At 44.5% G+C, this 25418-nt stretch overlaps 1 protein-coding gene across 4 annotated transcripts in view; it reads left to right on the top strand.

Annotated features, from left to right (window-relative positions):
- The first annotated feature begins 282 nt into the window (after positions 1 to 282).
- Positions 283 to 25418, top strand: part of TMEM94 (transmembrane protein 94) — a 51613-nt gene continuing 26477 nt past the window's right edge. For 3 of the 4 annotated variants that reach the window (XR_008469399.1, XM_054221587.1, XM_054221586.1), the window contains exons 1-10: positions 283 to 427; positions 7909 to 8039; positions 20183 to 20302; positions 20995 to 21122; positions 21720 to 21856; positions 22537 to 22733; positions 23495 to 23646; positions 24206 to 24308; positions 24617 to 24703; positions 25247 to 25363. Coding sequence is in view for 3 of the 4 variants with exons in the window: in XM_054221587.1 (XP_054077562.1) it covers positions 8016 to 8039; positions 20183 to 20302; positions 20995 to 21122; positions 21720 to 21856; positions 22537 to 22733; positions 23495 to 23646; positions 24206 to 24308; positions 24617 to 24703; positions 25247 to 25363 (1065 nt within the window). In the remaining variant the exon portion in view is untranslated. Of the gene's footprint in view, positions 428 to 7908; positions 8040 to 20182; positions 20303 to 20994; positions 21123 to 21719; positions 21857 to 22536; positions 22734 to 23494; positions 23647 to 24205; positions 24309 to 24616; positions 24704 to 25246; positions 25364 to 25418 lie in introns of those variants that run through there. The other variant, XM_054221588.1, reaches the window with a different exon arrangement.

The raw sequence follows: 25418 nt of genomic DNA, 5'->3' as shown, positions 1-25418 counted from the left end.
CCCCACCCGCATGCCCTTCGCCCCGGAGTCACTTCACTGCCCCTCAGCACCGTCCCTCCGACGGCATCTCGACAGCCGCGGGGCCAGAGGGATCGCCGCTCCGCCGGCCGTGCTCCCCGCCTCACCGCCGCCGCCGGGGCCAAGCCGCCGCTCAGGCTCCCCTCAGGGTTAGCCCCGACCTGCCGCCAGGGCGGATGCTCGGCTTCGCGCGCCACCCTGGCCGAGCCAATCACCGCGCGGCGTACGGGTGGCCGCGCGGGATCTCACCAACCAGACGCCGGCTTCTTGAGGCCGCTCCGAAGTGCCACCGCGGGTCCCCGGCGCCGTGGCCTCCCGCTTTGCCAGTGACCCTGATGGCGGCCCCGGCGGCGCGGGGGGAGGTCTGGCGGGCGAGCGGCTCCCCCGCCGAGATTGCCCGGCGCGGCTGGTGAGTAACGGGCCGGGCGGCGGCGGGGCGCGGCCGGGCTCCGTCCCGTCGGGAAGGAAGCAGGGCCGGAAGGGCCCGCCGCTTCCCTCAGCGGGGTCCCCACCTCGGCCGGGGGTTGCCCGCCATGGCGGGGGAGGCCCGAGGCAGAGGTCCCGCCGCACCATTCCCCTCAGACACCCTCCCTTGGCACCTGGCCGGAGCGTTACCTAGCGGCTGATGAGAGAGAGGAAATAAGGAAAAAAGCACCACAAACAAAAAAAAGGCGCTCCCACATGTGTTGGCGGCTCAGCGCCCCCGGCGGGGCTTCCCTGCAGCCGGGAACAGGCTCCGCGGAGCATCCCCCGCCGGGCACCGGCCTCGGCCGGCCCCGCAGCACCCAGCGTGGGGGGCCAGGCCGAGCCCAGTGTGCTACAGCAGCTGCCGTTTTGTACTCCGCGGAAGGGTTTTAGGGATGATCCCAAATTCTGACTAAAATGCCCCAACAAGTTCACCCAGATCCCCTCCAAGCTTGGATAGCAGCCTCGACTCGGCCTGTCTTGTCCCGCTCCACTCCTGCACCTACCTCGTTGTAGTCTTTTCATCAGCACAAGGTCATGGCATGCTTCATTTTGCCTCACATCCACTTGTTTTATTTCCAAAAGCTGTGATCCATGCAGTCCTTGGATTACACTACATGACTGTTTGTTCGTTGTTCAGGAGCTTTCTCCTATCAGGATAACACAGGCCATCATTGACAAGAAAAGGCCTAAAAATCCCACTACATAAAACACAAGAAGTTTTTATTACATGACACTATCTACCCAAGCAATAGCTAGAGAGAAAGGGAAAACCCACAAACAGAAGAGGATGGTGTTTTAATTATGCGTTTAAGACTGAGTTTTCACAGAAGGACAGCTTGTGCCACAGAAGAGTTTCTTTAAGTTAGCCTTATTAGTCTTAAAAGTTATAGCAGCAGATGAGCCTAAGCACCCATCCATCTTCCGAGGCAGCCACCAAGCAGTACATATTTTCACATTTTCTGAGAAAAGGAAGCTGCTATGGCATGCTTGTCTCAAGTCATATTATTTCCCCCAGCAATTGTAGAATAAAAGACCTAGCTGAACAGACAGCTCATACACAGCGAGATACAATGGTATAGTAGCACACAATCTCTATGAAACACTATAAGTTCCTTAGAAACGCAAGTTTCCGTATAAACAAACTGTTACTTAACAGCTGCTGTACTGCATAAAATTGCAGGGATTGCTCAAATATAGCAAAATTTGAATAATCTAACAAGCAAACTATATTTACTTTTCAAGAAGCCTGCTTAATACAGGCACGCATATAAATAGCTACCCTATGCTGGTTTTATGCAAGATATCTTTTGTTCTTTAGTGCTTTATATTTCTTTGTTGTCTTTTACTCAAGTACATCAAAACACTTTACATAATATTCTTAACTGTGACCTTTTAAATCAAAACATTACCAACATTTTTTAATCTGATGGTAAGATTAAGACATTAGTGCTTTTAGCCTAGGTCACAAAACAAATCAATATTGCTACTCCAAATGGAACCAAGAGAACAAACCTCCTTCCTCTAATCTTCGTATTACAGCTCTAACTGTTTAAGTCTCTCTATCGATGAGGCCACCCTTTCTTCTATTAGAGTCCTCCCCAAACTAGCTACTAGAAACCACTCCAAACACCAAAATGCTGGAGGCAAAAAAACAGACCTTGACAAGGGATGGGCTGGGAGGGTTTATGTACCCCTGTGGCTGCGTGGGGCTGGCCAGGAGCAGGGCTGGGGCCACGGGTGATTGGCCAAAAGGCAAGTCCTTTTTTGGGGTTGGTGGAAAAGGGAGTCCTGCTAGGGCTTAGGCAGCATTGTCCTGCCCCCAGGCCTGCAGGGAGCAGGGTTTGGTTTGGGTTGGTTCTGTTTTTAATATGTGTGATAATGTGTGGGACCATTTGTACACTAAATGGGGTACTTTGGATCTCTGTCCAGAATACTCTTGAGTGAATGGTGGAGAGAAGTTCTTAAGGAGCTGCAGAGAGCTCCTCTGTTTTCCTTTCATAATAGAGTGAGTCAGCTCACTGTCCTATTTCTAGACATGGTTCATCATACAAATGTTCATCATAAAATTTTCATGGAGCTTGTTGTGAGAATACCAAAATACAGAATCTGCTGAACTGATTGGTGTCTTTTCTACATAAGGGCTCGGCTTTGCTTTGAATCAGTGTATGAACTTGATCTTGTTAATGGTCGTCAGGTGCTGGGCCTGCTTTGGGGAACTCTCAGAAAACACTTTTCCCATCAGCATGACATTTGTTAAATATCTCCAAATGGCAAACACTGGTGTAAGAGTGCTTTTGCCTAGATTTACTATAAACTGTGCATGTAACACACTTATTTATAAACTGGAACTAAGAGAAAAAGCTGCATTTTTTTCTGTGAGTCAGAGTACGTCAGCAAAAATTGATTTTCTAGAAAGTCCTATAAATACAGCATGGGCTTTTTTATTTTATTTTGGGCTGCTGCCTCTTTGTGGTTTTCTAGCATTTCAGGATATATATTTTTTTTAATGGAGGCGGTTATACAAACCTGGTTACCAAAATAACCAATATCATGATGATGAATGACAGCTGTCACTTTTGCTGTGAATTGTTCCATACATTTGCTGTGAAATGTTTTAGTTGTCATTCAAGGCATCGTGCCACAAAGCACATGATGTCCCATTGCTCTGCAGAAGCTGGAGGGGCCCTTACAACTTTCAGAATTGTGCCTTTTGTTGCATTTTTCACTTTGATCCAGACTGAATACATGCTGTGCCTTTCTGTGGCAGGCTTAGAGTACCTGAAGCAGAAAGGATTAATTTCCAAACACTTTTTTTTTTTTAACACAGTAAAGAAAAATGAACACAACAAAGATCTTTCAGATTTCTTATACCGTAATTTGAAACAGTATTGGCCCCTGTGGAAACAGTAAGGTAGGCTAAGCTAGTTTGATCATTCTTTTGATCATACCCGTCAATTACTTCTCAACTCACCAGAAAAAAATTAAAACAAAAATAAATGTGTTCTTTCGATTGTGTAGCATCTTGTTTTACCAATCTTAATCTTGCAATTAAACTGATGGTCTGACTCTTGCAAGCATGCCAAAGCTATTTCCTACTCCCCTTCTCCCTCCTTGTTGCTCAGCTTTCATTTTAAGCCACCACTGTCCTTTGAAACAAGTCTAATGTGCAAGTCCTGTGCTGAAGAAAGAAGGAAGGAGTCAGAGATATTTTTTTTATTGGAAAACTCTCAGCAAGTAAGGTTTAAACAAAAACTAATTTCACCCCCAAAAGGCACACTTGTCAGTTGGAAGACAAAGTTTAAGTTCATTTCAAGTTTGATCCTGTTCCCGATTCATGGCAGAATAGATCCCTCTCTCTAATTCCTGTAATTTGGCAAGGGAAGCGGAGCCTGTGTGAAATAGAGTCCTGATCACAGCCATGCACAAATGAGATATTTGACCACTACTGAGTTGATAATACTTAGCGCATACACAACAGTAGTTCAGAAGATCTCACTTACTTTACAGCTACTACTACATTTACTTCACAGTTCCTCTCCGAAGCAGATATGCATATCCCTATCTTAATTTAGGGTTATTGAAGCAGAGAATGTTTAGCTGGCCCAAATTCGACAAGTTTTTTCACAAGCAGATACTGAAGCCAAGAAATGTGTCTGCCAGCTCCCTTGCTGTAATTATTTTGTGCTTGCAGTGGGTCTCAGAGCAATTGACAGTATCACTTGATGCACCTTTGGAAGCCCATATATCAGCAAATGTGCCCATGTTGCAAATTATCAGGCAGACATCAGCTACTCATGAGTAGGAAGACCGTATGGTTCTGCTGATATCAAAACAATCAGCTCTAATCTAAGCCATTTTCTCCAAGGCTTTTTTTGGTTATTATCTGTTCCCCCGTGTTTCTATTCTCGGCGACAGATCAGGCTTCTGTTCTTGAGGAATTCACTTTTGGCAGCAAGAAATGTTCAGACTCCCCATCATTTTTCATAGAGTAATCTATGTTGGGAATTTTCAGTAAATAACATGAAAGCATCAGTGATTGAACACTTTAGGGAAAACAGTATCATTAGGTTGATTTATTTTTCTCCCTAAAGACTTGCAGCTTCAGAAACACATTTTTCTTTCCAAGTGTCTATAGGTTGTATAGGTACCCAATCTTTCTGGTTTGATAGTTGTTTTCTGGGTTCTATACGTACTCTATCATGCTGTATTAGTTATTAAATTTCAACAGTGATACCTCATACTGATGTTGTGAGGTTTGGTCAGTTGTCGTGCTTTGAAGTCCTTAGATTTCAAAGGAGATTCTGAAAGCACAGTGTTTGTTACCTATATAAATACACTGACTGCATAAGACAGTGTCATTTGAAAGATGATTAGGCAAACAAAGTTTGGACCTTCATAAAGCTCTGCTTCTGCTATTCAGAAGCACGTTTCAAACACTTGTTGATACTCAGATCAAGCTACAAGACTTACTCTTTGCTCTGGGCACTTCCAAACAGAAATGAGTTTGGGGTGATGGGAATGTATTTTTCAGACCTGAAATGGTCTGAGTATCAGATACACATGGGAACCTGAGCACTGAACTCATTCACTCTTCTAAATAAATAAAGATATTCTGACATGCATTGCAGACCTCTCCATATAGCTTATGGGCTAACTACTGGCTGAGTTCAGCATACTGGATTTTCAGAAAGTTATTTTGCTGCTAGTGTGCTATGCATTGGATTGAGTTATTTTATTTGATGGACCCTGTGTTGGGTTTCACTCAGCCTAGGGATTTGGAAGTATTTCTCAGGCTGAATACAGCATGATGACACTTAAACACCACATCCAGCCATTTTCAAGTTTCATGGACTGCTCTAGGTATCCTGAGGAGGATGGAGTGTGCTGGGAAAGTGAAAGGAGTAAACTTGCTGCCCTTGGAGCCTCTGGTGTGTGATTAGAGCAACCACAACTTCAGGCATGTCTGACTGTCTGCAGCTGAATACTTGACGCCCACTAACGTGTTCCAGCAAAGCAGTCCCACTTCATTTCTGTCCTGCTGTCTGGCAGAGTTTAACATGTCGACGGCATGAGAGACTAATTGCCTGGGCAAACAGAAGAGAGATAAGTACAGGGAGGACAGAGGAAGGCAGATGCTCTAGTATGGAAGAAATAGTAGTGCACAAAACACCTAGGATGGGTCCAGAGCGTGTTGAGTCCCTGCTGTTGGGTAGGGGCCATGGCGAGACACATGTCCGGTGGTGGGAATTACAGCAATTCCTGAAACAGAAGAGTCTGGGAGGGGAGAACACAAGGACCTTGTCAGGGATGGAGTGGATGAATGCATATCTCTGCAGATCTTCACGTTGCCTGCGGAATTCGTGGACTGCTTCAGCTCATATTCACTCTTTCCAAGCAATCTTTCATCTTTTTAGCACCCTGATTGTGTATCCTCCTTCCTAGCACTAAAGGACTTCAGGGTAGTGTTCCTAAGCATGTGGATGATGTGCCTTGAACTTTAAGGAATGGTGTGTTTTGCGTTCAGGATCACATTTCGCTTTGCTGCCTAAACCAGAATGTCACTCAGGGCAGTGCAGCAGATCCTGCCCCCTGCCCTCCAGCTGGAGCCACCCGCCGCTGCTGGTGATACGGGCTCCATGGGATTAGCACAAACAGACCAGGATGTTTTTTCTTGTTCTGCTTTTGTGACTTTGGCTTCCCAGTTACCCAGTTGTGTCACGGATAATTACACTTTTGAAGTCCAGATCCACAGAGAAATTCAGGCACTTACTTAATTTTTGTTTGAACGAGTGAAAGCATGGTGCAGAAATCCTTAAGTAGATCTACTAATAAATATTGTGTCAGAGGGGAGTAAGACGAATCATAGATTTATTTCTTAGCCCTTTTATGGTTAGTGATCATTTTGTCCTTAAAATCACCTCCTCTTGCCTTCCCTTATATTGAAGTCACTCTCAAGTTAAAGGCAAGATACCGAGGCTCTGAGCTGCTGTGTGCAAGCATACAAAAGTATGATTTCCTCCTTCCCACTTTCATCCCTCTTTGTCAGCTGTTCTCCAGTAACTTTGTCTGATCCTCTCATTGCAATTCCTAATTGGCCTGGCAGGGATAGGAAATGACTGAAAATAGCTTCATTCCCTTGGTGCATGCGTATTGAGAAGGGTCATAGAACAGAAAAGTAGGGCAGAGTCCAGACTTGTGGCTCATGCTAGCCAACTGTCAGCCAAAAAAATGGCACTTGCAGGTGCTGGTTGCTCTACTGCAAGCAGTTCTTTGGTAACCAGCAGTTTGCTGAATGCTTGATGCTTCCCAGAATGCAGGTGCAGGACTCGCCTGCATGAGAGGAAATACCGACATCTGACTCTTCGGTGTGGGAGAGATTTCTGAGTAAGCTTTGGATGCCTTTTGTTTTCCTTGAAATGATGTAGCATGACAGAGAGTAATGCTGCAGGTGACTGCCACAAGGATGAGATCTCCAGAATCCTTCTTCTTTGAAGAAGGCATTATGGTATAGACCAGAGTAGTAAATCCCAGCTGGCAAAAGCCAGTCCTGTTGTATCTAGGAAACGTGTGGGTGGTTTGGATTGATTTGCAGATCCAGCTGCTTTCTTGTTTGTTTGGTTATAAGAGAAGTATATGTCCGAGCCCTGAGTTGGTGTGTGATATTAAAAAATAGTACCAAGCGTTACTAACCAACAAAAAGACTTTCCCAAGATCAATCATAGCATAATCTTATAATATCTCATTATGTTTATATATAAGGGAATCCTCCAAAGCAATGTACACAGATCCTTTGTTCTGACCAGAAAAGACATTTTGCATATGTGGAAGGAGAACAAATTTCTGCCACTGGCAATCAAAGGGGAGATGGGCTAAAAAAAAAAATAATAATAAAATCCTAGTTCCCTGGTAATCTGGAATTGTTTTTATGACTTCTGGCCTACTTAGTGGTGGTCAGATACATGCTCAGCCCAGCAGCATAGTCTTGTCAAAGATTGGATGTGTTGTTCAGCAAATGGAAGAATCATTACTGCAGGCTCCATTAGAGATTAGCTGGACAAAGCTCCTGTTAGATAAGAATAGCAAGACAAATAGCTGTGGGTGACAGCATGCTCCAACACCTGGTGGAATCCAGCGCTTTGTCAGCTTTCTTTGGAGGCTTGCCCAAAAGCGTGTCAGGGCTGCAATAATACTCTTACTCTGAGCTGCAGGGAAGTTAGTTCATCTACTGCTGCCAGTTTTGGGGGGACTTAAGCTAATGGGATCAGTTCTGAGTAAGAGGAGAGTTGAGGTACTATTAGAAGCACTTTCAGCTCCTTCTTTTAAAGACCAATCCTGTAATTTGAATTTTGTGAATTTCATCACTTCCTTGTCAAAAAGGGAGTGATATGAGGAGATTGACTGCTTCCCCTTCTGTTTCCACAGATGGCGATGTGCTAGGTCTAGCCAAGCTCATCTCTACCTAGGAGACATTCTCCCCTGAGGAGAGAGGTATCCTCTTTTGCTGGACATGCTTACAGAACTGCATAGCCATGGACCTCAAGGAGAAGTGTCAGGTAAGTTTCGTGATAAGGGTCATGCCCAACTTACATGTTGAGTCCTTTTAATTGTCGCCATATGGCATTATTATGCCTGGTTATTACCAAAATTGAGACTTCTGTCACCTTCACAATCCTAGGGTTGTACTTGTATCAGTATGTAAGTCCTTTGCAGGCTGCGACTGAGCACCATGGTGGAACAACGTAGCTGAAGTATATGCTGTCACATATGCTTTGTCTTTCTTAAGCTTTAGGGACTGTTACCTTGGTTTTATTTGAGAGGCTGAATTTGCTGCAAAGTTTTTTTTAAATAAACTATGGTGATGAAATCGCCTGAGTCCAGTTTTCCCGATGATAAGTGTATGTATTTCTTCGTCAATTGCATGTCTTTCTAGGCAGTGCTGCAGGATAGTATTTCAAGATCTGGTTTAGAAAGTGCCAGATAAGTCTACATATTGTATGGAGGGGCAATCTGTCTCTTGCTATTTTGCCATGTTTTGAGCTTCAAAGGAAAAAGGATAGAGATCTTCATGAATAGCTCCTTAGAAGCTAAAAAGACATATCTGCTGTGGCTGACAGGAGACTGTAAACTTGGCACATGTTACTGCTTCCCAAAAGTAAAATGATTTTGATTACTTCAGTGAGTAGGCTGCTGGTCATTTATGTTTTAGCCATGTTTCATCAGCCTACTGAGTATTAAATGTACTTCTCACTCAAAAAAGTGAACTGGTCCTAATTCTGGATCCCAGTCAGAAATGGGACAGGTAGTTTGAGACCAGTGGAGAACACTATACGTGCCAAGATCTCAGCTGGCTCTGGTAAGAGAGCATTCTTGGCTTTCCTTTTCGGTGTCCCTCTTCCCACCACACTGTAGTCTTTGTCTGCCAGATGACGTCTGGCAGACTGTGTTACTCTGCTGTGCATCCCTTTCTTGCAGTCTTGTTTACAGCCCTTCCAGCATCAAGAAGGGGTTTTGTTCGTTAGTGCAAAGTACCTGTCAGATAATCACCTAGACTCAGACCTGCTCTAAAAGATTACTACAGCTGTGTAAGTGACTTGAAAGGTAATCAGTTTTTCATATCAGCTCTTGCACTTGCCTGCTAGACTTCTTATTTGCTGGGTTTCCAGTTCTGTAGTGTGCGACACCAGGAAGGCCTGGGTTTACTCAGTCCTGAACCTCTCGCTGCTGGTATGCTCGGAGGATGTGTTTGAACTGTGTTGTTCTATATAAAATTGCTGTATTACTGTGGAGGTAACATTCCAATGAGGATAATTATCTATTTATTCTCTTGTTAATGATGTCATGGGCTAATCTGGTATTGATCATTTTAGGAGATGACGCAATTACCATTCTGTACAGGGATGTGTTCTGTGTAGGCTCCGAGAGCCCAATGCTGGCATTGCTGCATCCACGGCAGAGCACAGTGGGGACACTTTCACTGTAGGTTGCTATCTTTGGTTCATCTCTCTCTCTCATATGACATTCTTCATTGTACAACGCAGGAAGAGCGTATCAAATTGCTGGACAGACAGCAGAGGGGACAGTATTGTAATAGACCTTTAAAAGGCCTATTAGGAGAGTGTCCTGCACAAGAGATTATGGGGAATCATGGAGTTCTGAAGTCCTAGTCTCCTTTCCTGACTTACTGAAGTTTTTTCTCCCTCCTTTCTGAATGGGGATTTAAAATGAAGCAAAAAATCACCACACTCTTTTCAACAGGAATTATAAAAAACACTGATACATAGGTATCAGTGATGCATTTTACAACTTACTTCGTTTGGATTCTGAGAAAAGACTATGGTTTTATTCTTGCTAGTAGTATATTATTTGATGTTAAGGAGTTTGCTCCTATTTTTTTTTCAATACTGCGGATCCTTGTTTCATCCCCTTTAAGGTGGAATCCATCTTCCTTTCCAAAGTGAAGAACTTGGACATATATATGCTGATAAGGGAGTAAGTTAACCTGCTGTGTAACCTCACTAGTAAATTTGATGTGCTAGGTTTGTTTTAAAATGCTAAAAATAAAATGAACCCAAGTGAAAACATCAGTCCCAAATCTAGTTGAAAGCAATCTCTTTGCTCTAATATATGTGTATGATGAAGAGTTAGCACTCCTGGAACAGAAGATGGGCTCTGAGCACTGCTGTGGCACAGACATCTGTCACTCAGAAGGATGAGAGACGTGTCCTCTGGCTCCAGTCAGCTAATACAGTTCCATTGTCAGAAATAGCTGAGGATCAGAGTTTGTCAGGTGTAATGTAGGCCGCCTTCCAATTTTTGCCAGAAGCCAGACACTGCAGAGAAAGGCAGAGAGTATTTTAGGAGCAGTGCCAAAACCTTCTTAAATTAAATGTGCTGATATCTTGTTCTTTCCCCTCTTCTCCTGACTTTAATTTTCTGTGTATTTCTGAAGTGAATTTAATACTTGTGAAAGGTGACAGAATCTGCTCCAAGACCCACTCAGCATATCCCAAAACAGACAGCAACATTGATTGCCGCAGGACAGTACGAGGCTCATGAGTTTGAGTTACTTTAGATGTAGGCTGTATTTGCAGCAACGCAACTATTAAAAATCATTGACATCATCCATACCACAGTTACCAATAACAACACTGTATTATCCCAGTGTAATTGCTGCAGCCTGGAGACAGCACAGTGCCTCCTGGCCAGAGCCCAGATGTGTATTCAGGGAGCCTGCGCCGTACTCCACATTGCTCCGGCTACGGCACTGTTGGTCCTGAGCTCCCTTGTTCAGGATGCATAACAAGAGCTGCAGTCCTCCCTTTGGACTGAAAAGCAGCCCAAGTCCTTTTCCTCTTCTCATCTTGCCAGTAACAGTATCTTTGGTTTTTATTCCCTGCTGTTCTCTAAAACCTGAGCTCTTCTTCCAAGGGCTTTTTCACAAACTGATGCTTTCTCCACAGACGTCTCTCATCTATGCTGCAGTTTTTGTATGGGTCTCAGTCCCTTCCCTCTGCCTTTCTACTCAGCCTTTTATTTTAACCCAGAATTTTATCTTCAGTTCTCAAGTTTACAGCTTCTGCTCTTTGAAAGATAGCATATTCTGTTATTTAATGCACAAATGCCTGTCCAGATGCAATTTATGATACCAGCTGACATCAGAAGAAAGCTACATAGTACAAATTACTGCCCTACACAAAACACTTTGGAGCAAGGTCTCTCAACAGTGAGGTAAACAAAAGGAGGCAATTTGATCCATTTCCAGTTGTGGTCATGACCAAATCTGGATTTTCAGAGCTGTAAGAAAGTTGTGTTGGGACCTCTTAACTGGATGAAGCACAAGGGGGTTGTTCCTGGTATTGCACTGTCACCAGCAAGTTGTTTCATTGATGTTCATTCGAGTCTCCAGAAGGTGCACAGCCAAACAGCTCAGCAAGCACTGAGATAGGAAGGGGCTGATACATGTACGTTGTGTGAGGGTTTGCCCATTCTAACCCCATGTTATTGTTGTTGATGCTTTCTTTTTTCTCCTTACTTTTTTTCTTTGTGTTGAAATGAGTAGGTGAGTAGTTAGCAGGAAAAGAGGAAGGAAGCAAAAATTGTGCCATTAGGACATTTGGTTCCTCTCTGCGGTTTAAAATTGTTGTCTAGGTAACAAAATGCCCTACAGAAGAATGAAGGATGTCTTGCTTCTTTCTCGCCACTTTCTCCTGATGTGACATAAAATGCAGTGTCTATTTCCCTTCAGCTTTAAGAGCTTTGTGAGATTATATACCAATGTGTAACTCAGTGCAGACACAGAGGTGATAACTAGTTCTTTCAGGAGTTGTCTTAGATCTAGCCTGCATTTGGTTTACTGTAAATACTGAGGCCTCTTAATCTCTATACTTCTGTTTTTAAACACAGAATATGGGCTGTGCTTATTTAGACATCTGAATCTCAGGGAAGGAAAGGAAGTGAAAAGCTTGGCTAGGGTTGGTAGACAAATCCTGACACCTGTACGTGGTCTTCAAAGCCACATCATAGCTTTGAATATCAGCATGATAAGCTGAGACTGGAAGCTTTTCCAGTGCCTGTCTGTTCCATTCTGTACCGGCCAGCTGTAATCCTTGGCAAGCTATTGACGTGGTTCTTGGCTGGGCCAGTTCTTTACCCCTTTCTATGTGGAAAGAATGTAATTAGTTTAGTGATTGCTCTGCAGAACTGGGAAGCCCCAGACAGAATCAGGACAGCACTGAAGCAGGAGCTATATAAAAACCCACTTATAAAGGTGCTTCCCTCCAACAATGAGAAGGAAACATTCCTGTAAAAGATGAGAATGAGAGAGAAGACTCGTTCCTTCTTCACCTCCAAAGGCCTTTTTATCCCATTACCTGTTGTTTTAGCCAGCCCTTCCCTGTCTACACTAATCCTTTGCCTCCTCTGTGCCACTGCCCAGGTATCAGTAAATGGGGAGCCGCAGGGATGGCAGGGCTATGAAAAATTTGCATGAACCTTTTGTTTTAGATTGTGAGGCTCAGGAGGTATGAACATTGGATGCTGATAGGGGCTTTTGCTGCTTACTCTATCAACAAAAGAAGAGGGAGGGAACATTTCAGACTGGACCTGTAACCATCTCAACTTGTTTAAATAGCAAACGCTTATATTTTTAAATTGAGCCTGAATCCAAAGCTGTGGAGTCATCTGGAAGTCTCTCCTAGATTTATATAAGGGAGTTAGTATTCCTGGGTCTCTCTGTCGCAATCTAGTCTTTTCCTTGCCTGTTCAGGTGTTCCTTCCCCCGTAGTATATTTTATAACACTTTGTCCTTTCTAATTTGCCATCTGCTTTTCCACAGACCCCTGTCCGTCAGCATCAGCCCTTACTGTGCATGCATATGCATCTCTACAGGCAGGGAACTGAGGATTCTGGCTGCATCGGCTCCATCTGATGAATGGACCATTCTTACAGACATCTGGTGCTATCCTGGGCAAACTTTCTTCTCTCTGCCTTTTTTTCCCCCTCCTTTCTATACCTCATCCCCCACCCCCATCCACCGCCTCCTTGCTGGATATGCAGCGTGACTGGAAACAGGCTGAATTAATCAGCAGACTGGTGCTTCACTCTGCTGCTTCTGTCTCATTCTCTGCAGCGCTGGGCTCTGCACAGTCTTGCTCTCTCTCCCTCTCTGCTCTCTCATTTTTGGAGGGCAGCAGCAGTGCAAGTTGCTGGGGAAGTGGCACAGGAATTTAGCCCAGATGCTCTTCAAGCAGGCCGATCTCTGGATCCCCCATCAAGGCAAATGCCGCAAAGTAAGTTTCTCTCCCTTAACATTTAAATTCAAAATGGCTTTCCCTCTCTCCCTCCCCAACCTGCATCCTGCCTGATGTGATGGTGCATGAAGAGCTTTGAGGTTTTGGGGAAAGAGGTTATGGCAGGACATGAAACAGCAAATGATGATTTTAGCTGTAGAATGGCTTGGTGTTGGAGGGGATGTGGAAAGAAGCTCTGTTTTAAACTGCAGATTTAACCCTAGAACCAACAGGAGGGGCCAAATGTGATTTTAGCTGCCGACTCCTGCTTTGCTGCCCCTCTGCCTCATGACTTAAATTTGTCTGTTTATTCTGTGGGCTTTGATCGTAGCTGTTGAACCTCCTTATCCCTTTGAAATGCCTTGCAGTGCACCTGCTAGGCTGTATCGTAGCTTTAGTCCCCAAAGTCTTCAGATAAAGAAGTGAGGATGGGAAGGAAACTAATGGGGGGAATGAAAGATGTGCTGAAGTTCTGTGGATTTCTGAGCATTGCTGGCCTCTGGGAGGGGATTAGCATCCTCTGGAGTAAGCTCTGCATTGGCATAAAGCAGTATGCTGTGTGTTGAAGCCAGAATAAATACGGATCCCTAACTGCTCTCTGAACTTGGAGGAATACTGTAACTGGATAAATTACAGTACTGAAAGCTCGATAATTGCATAGTACAGGTGAGCTTCAAAGCACTGCATAAACACTGCTTCATCCTGCCAGCAGCCTGGTAGAGCAGGTAACTATGGTTGGGGATTTGCTGCTGCAAACAGGACCAGAGAGACAGACCAGGGAAGGTACAATTCAAAACTGAGCTTTTACCTGGGGAGCGGTCGCGTCTTCCTCTGCTGTTGAACTGCTACTAGCTGAGGGAGAAGCAAAGCACTGGGCTTTGCATTACTCATATGGAAAGGTTGATCGTGCCTTTTGGCTTCTGACTCTGTGCTTTATAGCGGGCATAAAATGTGAATGTCATTGTCTGGATTAAAATGGACTCTGTTCACACTAAAATGCAGTGGTGATTCAGACAGCTGATTAGCATTGCTTTGGCCAGATCTCTCAGAGATCTGTGCTTCTGCAGCTGTGTCTCTTTGCAGTGTAGGTCTGCAGGCCCTGTTAGCGATGAGCTGCGGGGATCCTCAAAGCCAGTATCCACACTAGAGCCCCCACAGGCACCCAGTTCCAAGCTGTGGGGGCTCTTTTGTCCAGGGGCAGGGGGAGGTCTGGGCTGCCATTCATACTGTTGCTGCAGATGGGGGAAGGAGACAGTTGTTGACTATTGCTCTGTCCATTAATTTGGGCACTGCTGTGCTGAAGACTTTGCTTGTTTCATTTGAATTGAGACCACCAACAGCTAAGCTGTGTCTGCCAACCTCATGTCAGGTGGCATTTAAACGAAGTTTAACAGCTGTGTTCGTTGTGCCTTCTGGTACCTTTCCCAGCAAGTCCAGTTTTAAAGGCAGTGGTCCCCACAGAGCCATAATCTCCTTGATAGAGCTGCCTGAATCATGCAGTTATAAACATATACTTCTTTCTTCTGTGCTTTCCAGTTGTATTCAGGTGGGTTGGTGAATATTATCATCTTCACAATGCCTACAGTTGGTATGGAGTTGGTAGTCCCATTATAGAGAGGAGAAACTAAGGTGCAGAGGAGCATCCAATTTTCACACTGCCATCCAGAAATCTGTGGCAGAAGAAGAACAGAATCCAGCTGTCCTGATGGTTAGTCCAGAGTCTTAATGAAACGAACGTCCTATGGAGTAGGAATGTGTCAGGGTGGAGGCTTCATGTAGCCTGGATCACTAGAGAAGCACTCTTGCTAGGAGTCAGGGATCAGACTTCTTTTGAAAAGTAACCAGGTGAACACTAAGAAAGACAAAAAGCATAATCAGGACTAAAGATGTATGTAGTAAAGGGAAACCTTTGCCCAGAATGGTCTATACATTGGCTTTGCTGACTGCATCTGTATCATTCTGTAGCATGGCCATGCCATTTCAGGCAGCCTGGGCGCTCAGCAGCTGCAGTTGGACAAAGCTGTAGCACACAAATGTATGATTTGCTTTAGAACAAGAGTAAATCCCTCTCTACCGCTGGCCTGCTGTAAGAAATGTTGCCTGAAGAAATTGAGTGCTGTCGTGTGTATGATGTCTGCCATCCTCTCTGATGAGACCCAAAAAACCCCACTGTGTGTCATATTGTGCCTTATCCTAAGCAAGAATCTGACTTGCAGTACTAAATGCAAATTTATTTGGTGGAGTTACTCCTTCTCATGTGTTTTTGAAACTGTGAATAATGCTTACATTTCAGGAGGTGTAATCCCTGAAGTCGATTAATAGCCTGCAAAATGTCATTGTTAAATTAAAAACTGCCTTCTTTTTCTGCTAAGAAATGCAAAATAGCTCTCAGAAAAAGGAATAACATTCTGCTGCCCAGTTTCCCGCCTCCAACTGTTTAAATCTGAAAAGCAATTGAGTAGAAGTGTTAAAAAAGGGGTCTAGTTTGTGCAGCCTGGAAAGAGGGTAACAATCTGACAGCTGCCTCGTAGGGGTTTTCCATACCACTCTGAATCGGAGGGGTGGAACTGCAGTCTATGAAAATTGAAGCTTCTAGCAAATCTTCTGTTTTCTGTTCCATTATTTGTTTAAACCATCTTTGTAAAGGCAGTTACATTCAAGTGTACAACAGTCTTGGTGAGAAGCCCTTATTCTACAAGAGACTGAATCCACAGAGGATGGAGGATGATTCAACCCACTTTGCTCTGTAAAGCAAAGAATATATTTGTGCTCCAGTATTATTTAAAAAAATGTTTGGCATGTGTGATACAACACCACATATTATATCAACATTTACTGGCACAACAAATAAGTATGTTACTATGGATGTGTAATGGCTGTACGAAAATACAAGAGGAGTTAATTATACTAATATTTTGTGTCCATTTCTCACCTATATACATTCTGACCTCTGCTTGTTTGTTCCTCTTGAAGGAAGCAGCAAGACCTCTGTCTTTTATCGGATAGCAGAGAGCGTGAGAATAGCTGATAAACTTTTAAGAAGTTCTTGAATGGTTCTATGAGTAAAAGAACAGGATGGGAATTTTAGGAGAAGCAATCAGGAACCAGTGGTGATTTTGTGTGAGGATGAAGGTGGGCTGCAGGAGTAGGTGCTGATGCTCAGGAGCAACTTCATATTGTGGGAGGAAAAGTCAGAAGATAACCACTCTTTTCCTATCTATCAATCTGAAAATGCTTCTGTAAGGCAAAGGAAACCTTTTTTGCTGTGAGCCAGACAAGGCTACAGATTTAAACAAGCTCTTGGATCATTGGGTATTTGCCAACTCTGTCAAACTGTGGGGGCACAATTGAGAGGAGAAGGCAAAGAACAGTCTACTGATTCTGTGGCTCCGTGTCTCCTAGCTCTGAGCTGCTTCTTGTCTCCTTCCTGAAGAGCCAAACGAGCTCCTAAAACTGGTCATTTGATCTAGCTCAGATTCCCTTTCCCTGACAGTGGCAGGCAGGCTAAGCAGTAATTTAACATTTAGGATATTTACTGGAAGTGGAGAATAGAGGAGCCCATTCATGCATCTTTTCATCTTCCCATCCAGTCCACACCTCAGCGCATTTATTCCCTCTAGAAAATAAAATCACGTGTACAAAAAAAATTCTCCCGCACTGTGTGCTTTTTCCTTAACAGCCATCTGCAGATTACAACTCTAAAAGAGACACATTATCATCTGCAAGGCAGAAGGTTGCAATCGTCCTGTGTTTACCTGGCTTCAGTCACTCCTCTCGGCCTAAGGCTGCGATAGCTGGGGTCAGCTCTGGAGGAGCCCTAAGTGCACTTAGAGGTTCGTCCGCTCTCCAGCCTCTCGGGGCAAAGGAGAAAACAACTGCTCATTTTCTCCTCAGGACTTTTTCCCTTTAGGCATGGGCAAAAGGAAAATATAGCCTTTTAAAATGCCTCCTGATACCCATCAGGGGTTTGCTTTCACTGTAACCTGGAATTTACTGTCTGTTTTGTCTTTTTTTTCTTTTTTTTTCTTTTTTTCTTTTTTCTTTTTGTTCTTCAGAGGAAGCCCTACGCTAAGGCAGCTGGGTGGGAAGCTGTCTTGCTGGTTTTTGTTTTGACCTGAAAATTAGAGGATTACTCTTTGAACGCAACTTTCCAAAGCAAAGATGTGAATGTTGTGGTTTTTATTAATGAACTGACACCTCCTGTGAGTGACTTCTTCACCCTGGGGTGCTCACCTCCTGTTTTGTGGCAGGAAGAGCACTTGCAGCTGATGAAAGGCTGGAAAGATCCCTGTGGGACAGCTTAAGAGTGCCTAGGTTTGCCATATGCAAAGGTTTACTTCAGGGCATTTGAAAAATGCCTCATTAGCAGTTGATGACTTAGCAGGGCAGCTCTTGTTGCGAAAACCTAGAGCTGCCCCTTGCCAGGAGCTCAGGGCGGCTCTTCTCGCCTCTCCCTTTCATTCCCTGTTTCCAAGTGCTTTCCCTTGATGCTCACCAGCAGTAGGTTATCTGAGTCACCCCAGGCAGCCTCTCACATTATTACTGTGTTTTGTTTACCAGGCTGGCTCTGTCTGCTTTGCCAAATACTCCATGTTTTAAGTGTCAGGATGGGTGTTTAACAATCCCTGCCCTTCCTGCCGTTCTTCTTCCCCAGCCCTGCCATGCTCTGCACTTGTCCTTTCTCACCTGCTACAGCCACCTTCCTTTGTGGCTGCCCGTACCTTCACTGATACTACGGCAAAAGAGTATCAGCTGTGCATGTATTTCAGGAACCTTTTTGGTTACCTCTGGATTTGCTGCCTTTTTCTGCTCGCTGCTTGCTGTGATGTTGCAGTTTCTCTTTCCAGGCAGTGTGTGACTGTACTAGATGTGGCATTAAGTGCAGCTTTCTTCTCCTTTCTTCTGTAGCTCTTGATGTATCCATTGGAACCAGCTTGGTGGTCTAAGCAGAGTTTGCTTTTCTGTTAAAGTCCCTCTTATGATTGCTGCCTTTCATTCTGTGTCTCTTATTTATTCGTCTGCTTTCCCTGTGCTGGAGAGGATGAGTGTTTTTGTGGGTGCTTTGCTATGCCCCGAACGGCCAGCGGTCAGCGGTGAGACAGAAACCTTACTGTGCCTTGCTCCATGTTGCTCTCAGGCACTCCTGGCTGCAGCACTCCCGTGGTGCAGCAGCATGTCCGTTGCCTGCCATCTTCTCCTCTGGGAGTCTTTTGAGAGACTCCCATGTTTAGTCCTGTGCTGATGTTACCTGGGCTGCTTCCAAGAACAACACAGAACTGCTTCCTCTATTTCTAAAACTGACACAGAGAATGAAAACTACAGCAGGATTATTTTTAGTTCTGTAAAAGTGCAGCTAAAGCAGCATTGCTACACTCTGCCTGGCCAGAATTTGCTGTTTCAACTTGTCCCTGATAGGTAGGGAATGTGTGTGTGTGGTAGCTGGCAGTTTAAAGAGCGTCTATCTGCTATTCCTTGATGCTTATGTTACAGTTTTGGGTTGGACTGTGAGTGCAAATGAGTCTGAAGTCCAAGATTAGTTTCCAGTAAATGTTGATCTCGAAACCACTTAGTTAAGAAACAGGAAGAAAAGTGCAGATCGTGGCTGAGCAGCCCTTGCAGAGCTGGGTATGTGCAGGCAGCTCCTGAAGAGCAGAGCTGCTGCAGTGTGAGACCACGGAGGATTTGGCAGCGCTGGGAAGAGCTGGTGGCTGCAATAGCAGGAAGAGCTGCAGCTCCTGCCCGAGCTGTGTCTGCTGGGCTGCGTCATGCTGGGGGGGACCAGAGGGGGAAGCTTCCTGCCTGCTGTGTGTTCACTAGTTCTGCACTCTGTAAACAGTATAACACACCTGAACATTTCTAACGGGCAGGATATCCTATGTGCTGTACACCCTCAAGGTGTTTGTATTAAAACATGAAATGGAAATGAGAACTTTTATTGACCAGTTCCCAATATCTGCTGTAGCCCTCTCATGGACACCTGCCTGCTTTCCCATGTTGACTCCCTTTCAGTGATCTGGTACGCACAGTACCCCTCAGCAGTCTCTATGATTTGAAAGAAAGCAAAGTGCTTGTGGTCTTGCCCCAGAAATGCAAGTCTTTACCCCACTTTCTTGTTACCAGCACTTTATGGCAGTGTTTTCCAGATGGTACGCTCTTGGGTTGCGTCCTTTCGGGCTGATGCCTCTTTGCTGGCCAGTGAGGGAACAGTGCTCTGGACTCTGTGTGCTTCCTTCAAGCCCAGATGCCTCCCTTGTATGTTTGTGCAGTTCAGCACTTAAAATTCTAGTGCTTTCTCTTGTAAAAGGAGGAGTTGATGCTGGAGTCGTGTCTCCACCTGAACTGATCCATGGCCTAGCACTTAAATCAGGGGGCTTCTGCGTCAAAGTAGCCACAGAGGCAGGATTCATAACCAAAATTTGTAATGAGCAGTTGTGGAAATTGAACCACTCTTGTTTAGAATTGCAGATATTCTACTACTTAGTTGTTATTACTGTTAGCAAAATCCATCCTGTATCATTAAAATTCTACCATAACTGTGTGTTCTGTTGTCTCCTCAAGCTGATACCAGTTCAAGCCTGCGTAACCTTGGGCCTGAGCAAGCCCCTGTATTGTCTTCAGCCTCTGCTGATTAGAATCTTGTTGTGCAGAAATGACTTGGTATTGTGCTTTGATAAAGTATTTATCCAGCACAGTCAGGACCGGTTTGTTTACCTGATATTATCTAAGTGCTCTAATTCCAGCCAGCAGTCTAAAGTTCACAGGAGGGAAGATGATTTCAGGAAAATGGAGAATCAGACCGATGATGATGAGTGCAAGGCATTCACTGTAGGGTGCTCAGTCAGCCACCAGAAAAAAGCCTAAGAAGAAAATAGGAAATCACTAAACAGTTTGGTTTTTTGGCACCTCAGGATGAGATGACCTCAAGTTTGGGCCTTACCACAAAGAAAGCCCTAACGATCCTGAGAGACCAGTTGTCAGCACTGCTGGAGGGGCATCAGAAAGAACGGAAAAAAGTGACTTCATGGAAGGTGAGGCACCAAACAGCACAAGGTTGGGCACTCAGTCCCCACTTCTCAATGTAAAGCTGAAGATTAAACAAAAGTTGGCTGTATTCCCTCCCAGACTGCTGCTGCAAAGTGTCCAGGTGTAGAACTGCTAAAGTTCTTGGGAACAAAGCAAGGAATCTACCTAAGGGTCTGTTTCCCTCAGCTCTTCTCTCCTGGGTGTTAGAGCTTAGCTCTAACAGGAGCTTAGCTTCACCTGTGAAGGATCTAGGGGTTTCAAGAGCTACTAATATCAGTGTGCCTAGAGGGTCCGTATCATGTGGAGAGAAAGATCGGTGAAGCGCTACAGTCTCCCCTTGTCCACCATATTTGTCCGGCATGTGTGTTGAATACAAAGTGCTAGTGTTTATGCACACTACTTAAAAGTGTTCCTTGCCTGGTTAGTGACAATGGGGCAGCCTGGCACAGACCCTTTTCATTCCTCCAAGCAAGAGTAAAGCAGAGAGTGTTCACTCAGACTCTCCAGCTGAGCAACTGTTAGTGCTGTACCATTTGCATAACTGATCTGGGATGCTCTGTATCATATTCCGGGGTGTTACAAAGTTGTGTTCACCCTGAAGTGTCATCTGCTGCCTTCACCCTTTCTCACTTTGCTTTTTCAAATGTCTGGCTCTGTATTTCATGAATGCTGAATGTCTGCTGCTCTCCTTTTGTAGGAGGTGTGGAGGAGCAGTTTTCTGTACCATGGTAACCGTTGCTCCTGTTTCCACTGGCCTGGTGCATCTCTGATGCTTCTGGCAGTGCTGTTGCTGCTGTGCTGCTATGGGAGCCAGCCACAGGGGAGGTAAGAAAAAATCCTATGCTGGTTAACTGAAGCAAGGTGGTAGTTTTATATCACCTCGACACTGTGTGTGGCTCACATAACAGTGTTCTCCCTCATTCTGTCTAGACATCTAGACCTTAGCATACTCACAGTGGTAATTCTGTCCCTATCAGTCCCTTTCACAAAACTTCAGCCACGTCAATTCTACTTCTAATAGACCCATAGAGTGTTCTATGGAGAAACTGATATTTTTTATCTACAGCATTCCTACATCTTGAAAAATCATAAGGCATTATCATAGTTAAGAAGGATTTTGAAACTGGAGAAGTTAGTGGCTCATAGAAGAAGTTACTGTACTGTCACCTGTGCATGCCTTGACCGTATTTGTAAGGGTATTTTTTAATTGAGACGAAACCTTTCAGGCTTCTCTGGTGGCAATATTCTAAAGAAGCATGATTATAGCTCCCCTGCTTTTCCTTTTTAGCCATAAGTCTGTAGGATGTAGGAATAAATAACCGAGCAGGTGTGCATTTATCTCTGTGGGCGTCTGGCAGTGTATTCTGCTCATTTACTCAAACTTCATCTGCTTTTTGCTTTCTTCTGTTTTGCTGTGCAAAGCCAAGGTGCTGAGATAGTTAATGCACTGGCACTCTTCCTCCTTCTCCTCTTGGATCTCCTCATGATTGGGCGTCAAGAGAGGCTGAAGTGCAGAGAGGTGGAGAGAAGACTTCAGACAATCATTGATAAGATAAATGGTGAGGTCATATTCATCTGTCTCTCATTTGCATTTATGTTTTCCTCCCATTGGATTTTTCTCAAAACTTGATCACGTACGTTACTAATTGAGCTTACTAGTCTTCCCCTGTGTTATGCAGAAACAGGCTGTGAGAATCGTGTCCTACTCATGCCTGTCCTGTAGAATAGTTATTTTGAGTTGTCATGTGGCCGTGTGCTTCCAATCTGTGTGTTATCAGGTAGGCGTCTGTTATGTCTGTGCTTTGGAGTAATTCGAATCTTCAGTATCTTACAAAAATATCTGCCTTGCAGCAGATGACGAGAGAAGAATATGTGGGGTTGTACCACAACATAGAACAGAAGGAAATAAATTACTGTGCATGAGCATCGTCTGAACGGGGGCTTTTGAACCTGAGAAGGCAGTTCATTTCAGTGCGGCAGTTTTAAGGACAGCCTTTAGCTTTTCCATTGTACAAGTATGTATTTAAGGTTATAATATAAAATGACTGTTTAGTTGTTAATACTGGGTGGAAACAGAGGGGAAAAGCCATCAAGGAGGGAGAGGGAGATGATAAGAGATCATGGGAAAGGACTGAGCTTAGCACTGGAGGACCTATGGCCACTACAGGATGTAAATCGATGTATGATTTTTCCCTACAGAATTGTTATCACTTAATTCTTTCACACTTTGTGCTTTCAGACACACTTGGCAAAGAGGTGAAATGGCCAGACTCCATGTACCCTGACCTTCACATGCCTTATGCCCCATCCTGGTCCCTTCATTGGGCCTACAGGGATGGTCATCTCGTCAACCTGCCTGTGAACCTGTTGGTAGAAGGAGACGTCATTGCTTTGAGGCCAGGCCAGGAGTCATTTGCTTCTCTGAGAGGGATTAAGGTAACTTGCTTATTTCCCTGGCCTGTAACAATATGTTTGCCAGGATTTTCTTGCTAATACTGTAATTCCCAGTGTACAGATTACTGGAGTGCTTGATTTCTTCCGACCTTGAAAATAGTATGAAATTCCAGTTCAGTCAAGGACGGTGCTTCGTTAGACAGACTGCATCTTCTCGATGAAATCCCAAACCCAATGGACAGGAGACACTAATGTGATACCAATGTACCATATTTCCATCTCTTCCAGGTCAAGGGGGAATTGTAATGTGCTGCTAAATATAAGTGGAGTGAATCTATCCAGTAGGATGACATACAAACCTCCTACTTTATGCTGGTTTTTATGCGGAGAAATAAAGTTTGTCTTCTTTGACCTTCTCCTTACCCCTGATTTATTGTAAAAGATGATAATATAAAATACCTGGGATAGAAGTATATTAACAAATCAATTACAAGATCTATGCAAAGATTTTGCTGCTTGAAGAAGATTGGAAAAAGTTTAAAGCTTGAAATTTACCTTTGTTGGGTTTTATTGTAACTTTCATTCTAAATGCCAATTTTCATGAAATAACCAGATGTGCCTGAACACAAGCATTTCAGTTTAGCTAATGAATTTTTGAGAGCTGAGAGAAGGAACTGTGACAAACACATATTGTGTCACTTGCAGTTGGAGGGATCCTGCTGGACTAAACCTCCGGTCCCTTGCAGCAGGATTCCACTGAGGCCTCGACTGTGCAGCCTTTGGCCTCTCTGACTTTTCTCTAGGATGATGAGCACATAGTTCTGGAGCCAGGAGATCTGTTTCCACCTTTCTCACCTCCGCCTTCCCCAAGGGGAGAAGTGAAGAAGGGACCTCAGAACCCTCAGTTATATCGTCTCTTCCGTGTCTTGAAGACACCAATAATTGATAATGTCAGGTGGGTTCAATACAGCGCACAATGCCTTCACGGCTTGTCTATGTCATCCTTGTTGCTGCCTTGTGTCGTCTAAGAATGAGACTTAGCAGTCCAGGCCAGGAATCTTCAAATATGCTGTGCTGTGTCTTTTCTATTACCTGGGAATGCTATAAGTCTCTTACTGTCTGTCTTCAATTGTCCTTCTTAACTGGTAGATTAGGCCAGTATATAAAACCACATATATGCTAAGTATTACTGTTCAGCTTATTACTTTCCCACTAAATTCGAACAATGCAGGGAGGTCACAGATTTCATGCATTTGATGTAACCAGTGATATGACCTCTTTGGTCAACTGGAGATACAGATACCTGAGTGTCCTGTTGGAGTTTCAGTACACATTGGGGCGATAGAGCCTTCCTGTTGAGCATGCGAGGAGACCCTGGGGAGTTTGCTCAACAGCAAGTTTACCAGGGCAAGTGCAATGCTGTTATGATGAGGTCTACTAGGAGGCTCGTATCTGAGGAAGTGCAGGGTTAGGGTCTTAGTTGCTGAAATCTGAAGCTGTTTTTCATTTTTTAGGTGGTGTCTGGAAATGGCTTTGTCACGTCCTGTGACAGCCCTGGATAATGAGAGATTCACCGTACAGTCAGTGATGCTGAAATACGCTGTCCCCATTGTACTGGTAGGTCTCATTTAAAGCCTTGAATAGAGCCATGTTTTGTCAATAAAGGTGAGGAATTTGCAGCCATCAACAGGAAATTGTGGCGAGGCCCTAAATCATGTAGCTGACTCTGTGTGTACCTTGGGTAGTTCAGAGAAGCAAAGATGCTGAGCCATCTAGCAGTGAGAGTGGAGGGAGGAACTGTAGCAGCAGACCAAGCATATCTTCCAGACTTTCCCAGGGCTGAGAATGTTACAAGGCACACTGAAAACTCCTTCCCTACAAGTACTAGTAGTTAGCTGACAGCATCATTTCTATTTGAATTGCAGGCTGGCTTCCTGATCACCAACGCTGTGCGCTTCATTTTCAAAGCTCCTGGAATTGCTTCTTGGCAGTACACTCTTCTTCAGCTACAGGTAAAGGAGAGCTTTGAGCTCCAGTACACCCCCTCCACAGAGCACCACTGAGGCTGGTTGCCTCCCTCAGCAGCTTGCTTCATCCTGTGACAGCATCCTGTGCACACCTTTGTGCATGCTGGATCCAGGAGCTTCTCAGTGGAGCAGGACAAGCGCTCTACCCTGGCTGTTCCTCCTAGACTGCCCTTTATGTTGTTTGGTCTCTCTCTCTTGCCATTTATGTGTATATATATGTGTGTGTGTGCATCTATATCTATATGATATCCTTTGGCTTTAAACTTGTAAGAGTTTATGCCAAATTCAGCAGGAAAACCAGCTGCAAGTTAGCGTGATTTATTCATGGCCTCCTTCATTACAAACCTCTAAGGATATGTGCATTCTCCCTCCTGTGCCTCTCCCTGTGTCACACTGCTTCCAGTCCAAGCAGTCTCGTTCCTGCCATGGCCTTTTACCCATCCTCTCACTGTGGTGGAAAAGATGTCATGTAAAACGTCTAACTTCTTCTTGTCTCTGTGCTTGCTGGTAATTACAATTTTTTTTCAGGTGAATGGTGTCCTACCCATCCTTCCATTGCTCTTTCCTGTCCTGTGGATTCTTGCTACAGCCTTTGGAGAAGCCAGAGTCTTGGCCCAGATGAGCAAGGCCTCATCCACCTCACTGGTAGGTAGCTCTCCACATCAAACCATTGCAGAGAAAAGGGCAGGAGATGAGAAGG

Source organism: Rissa tridactyla, chromosome 15, assembly GCF_028500815.1.
Source record: "Rissa tridactyla isolate bRisTri1 chromosome 15, bRisTri1.patW.cur.20221130, whole genome shotgun sequence".
Classification (NCBI taxonomy): domain Eukaryota; kingdom Metazoa; phylum Chordata; class Aves; order Charadriiformes; family Laridae; genus Rissa; species Rissa tridactyla.
The sequence above is the reverse complement of the archived record's forward strand: the minus strand, read 5'-3'. Positions and strand labels throughout refer to the sequence as shown.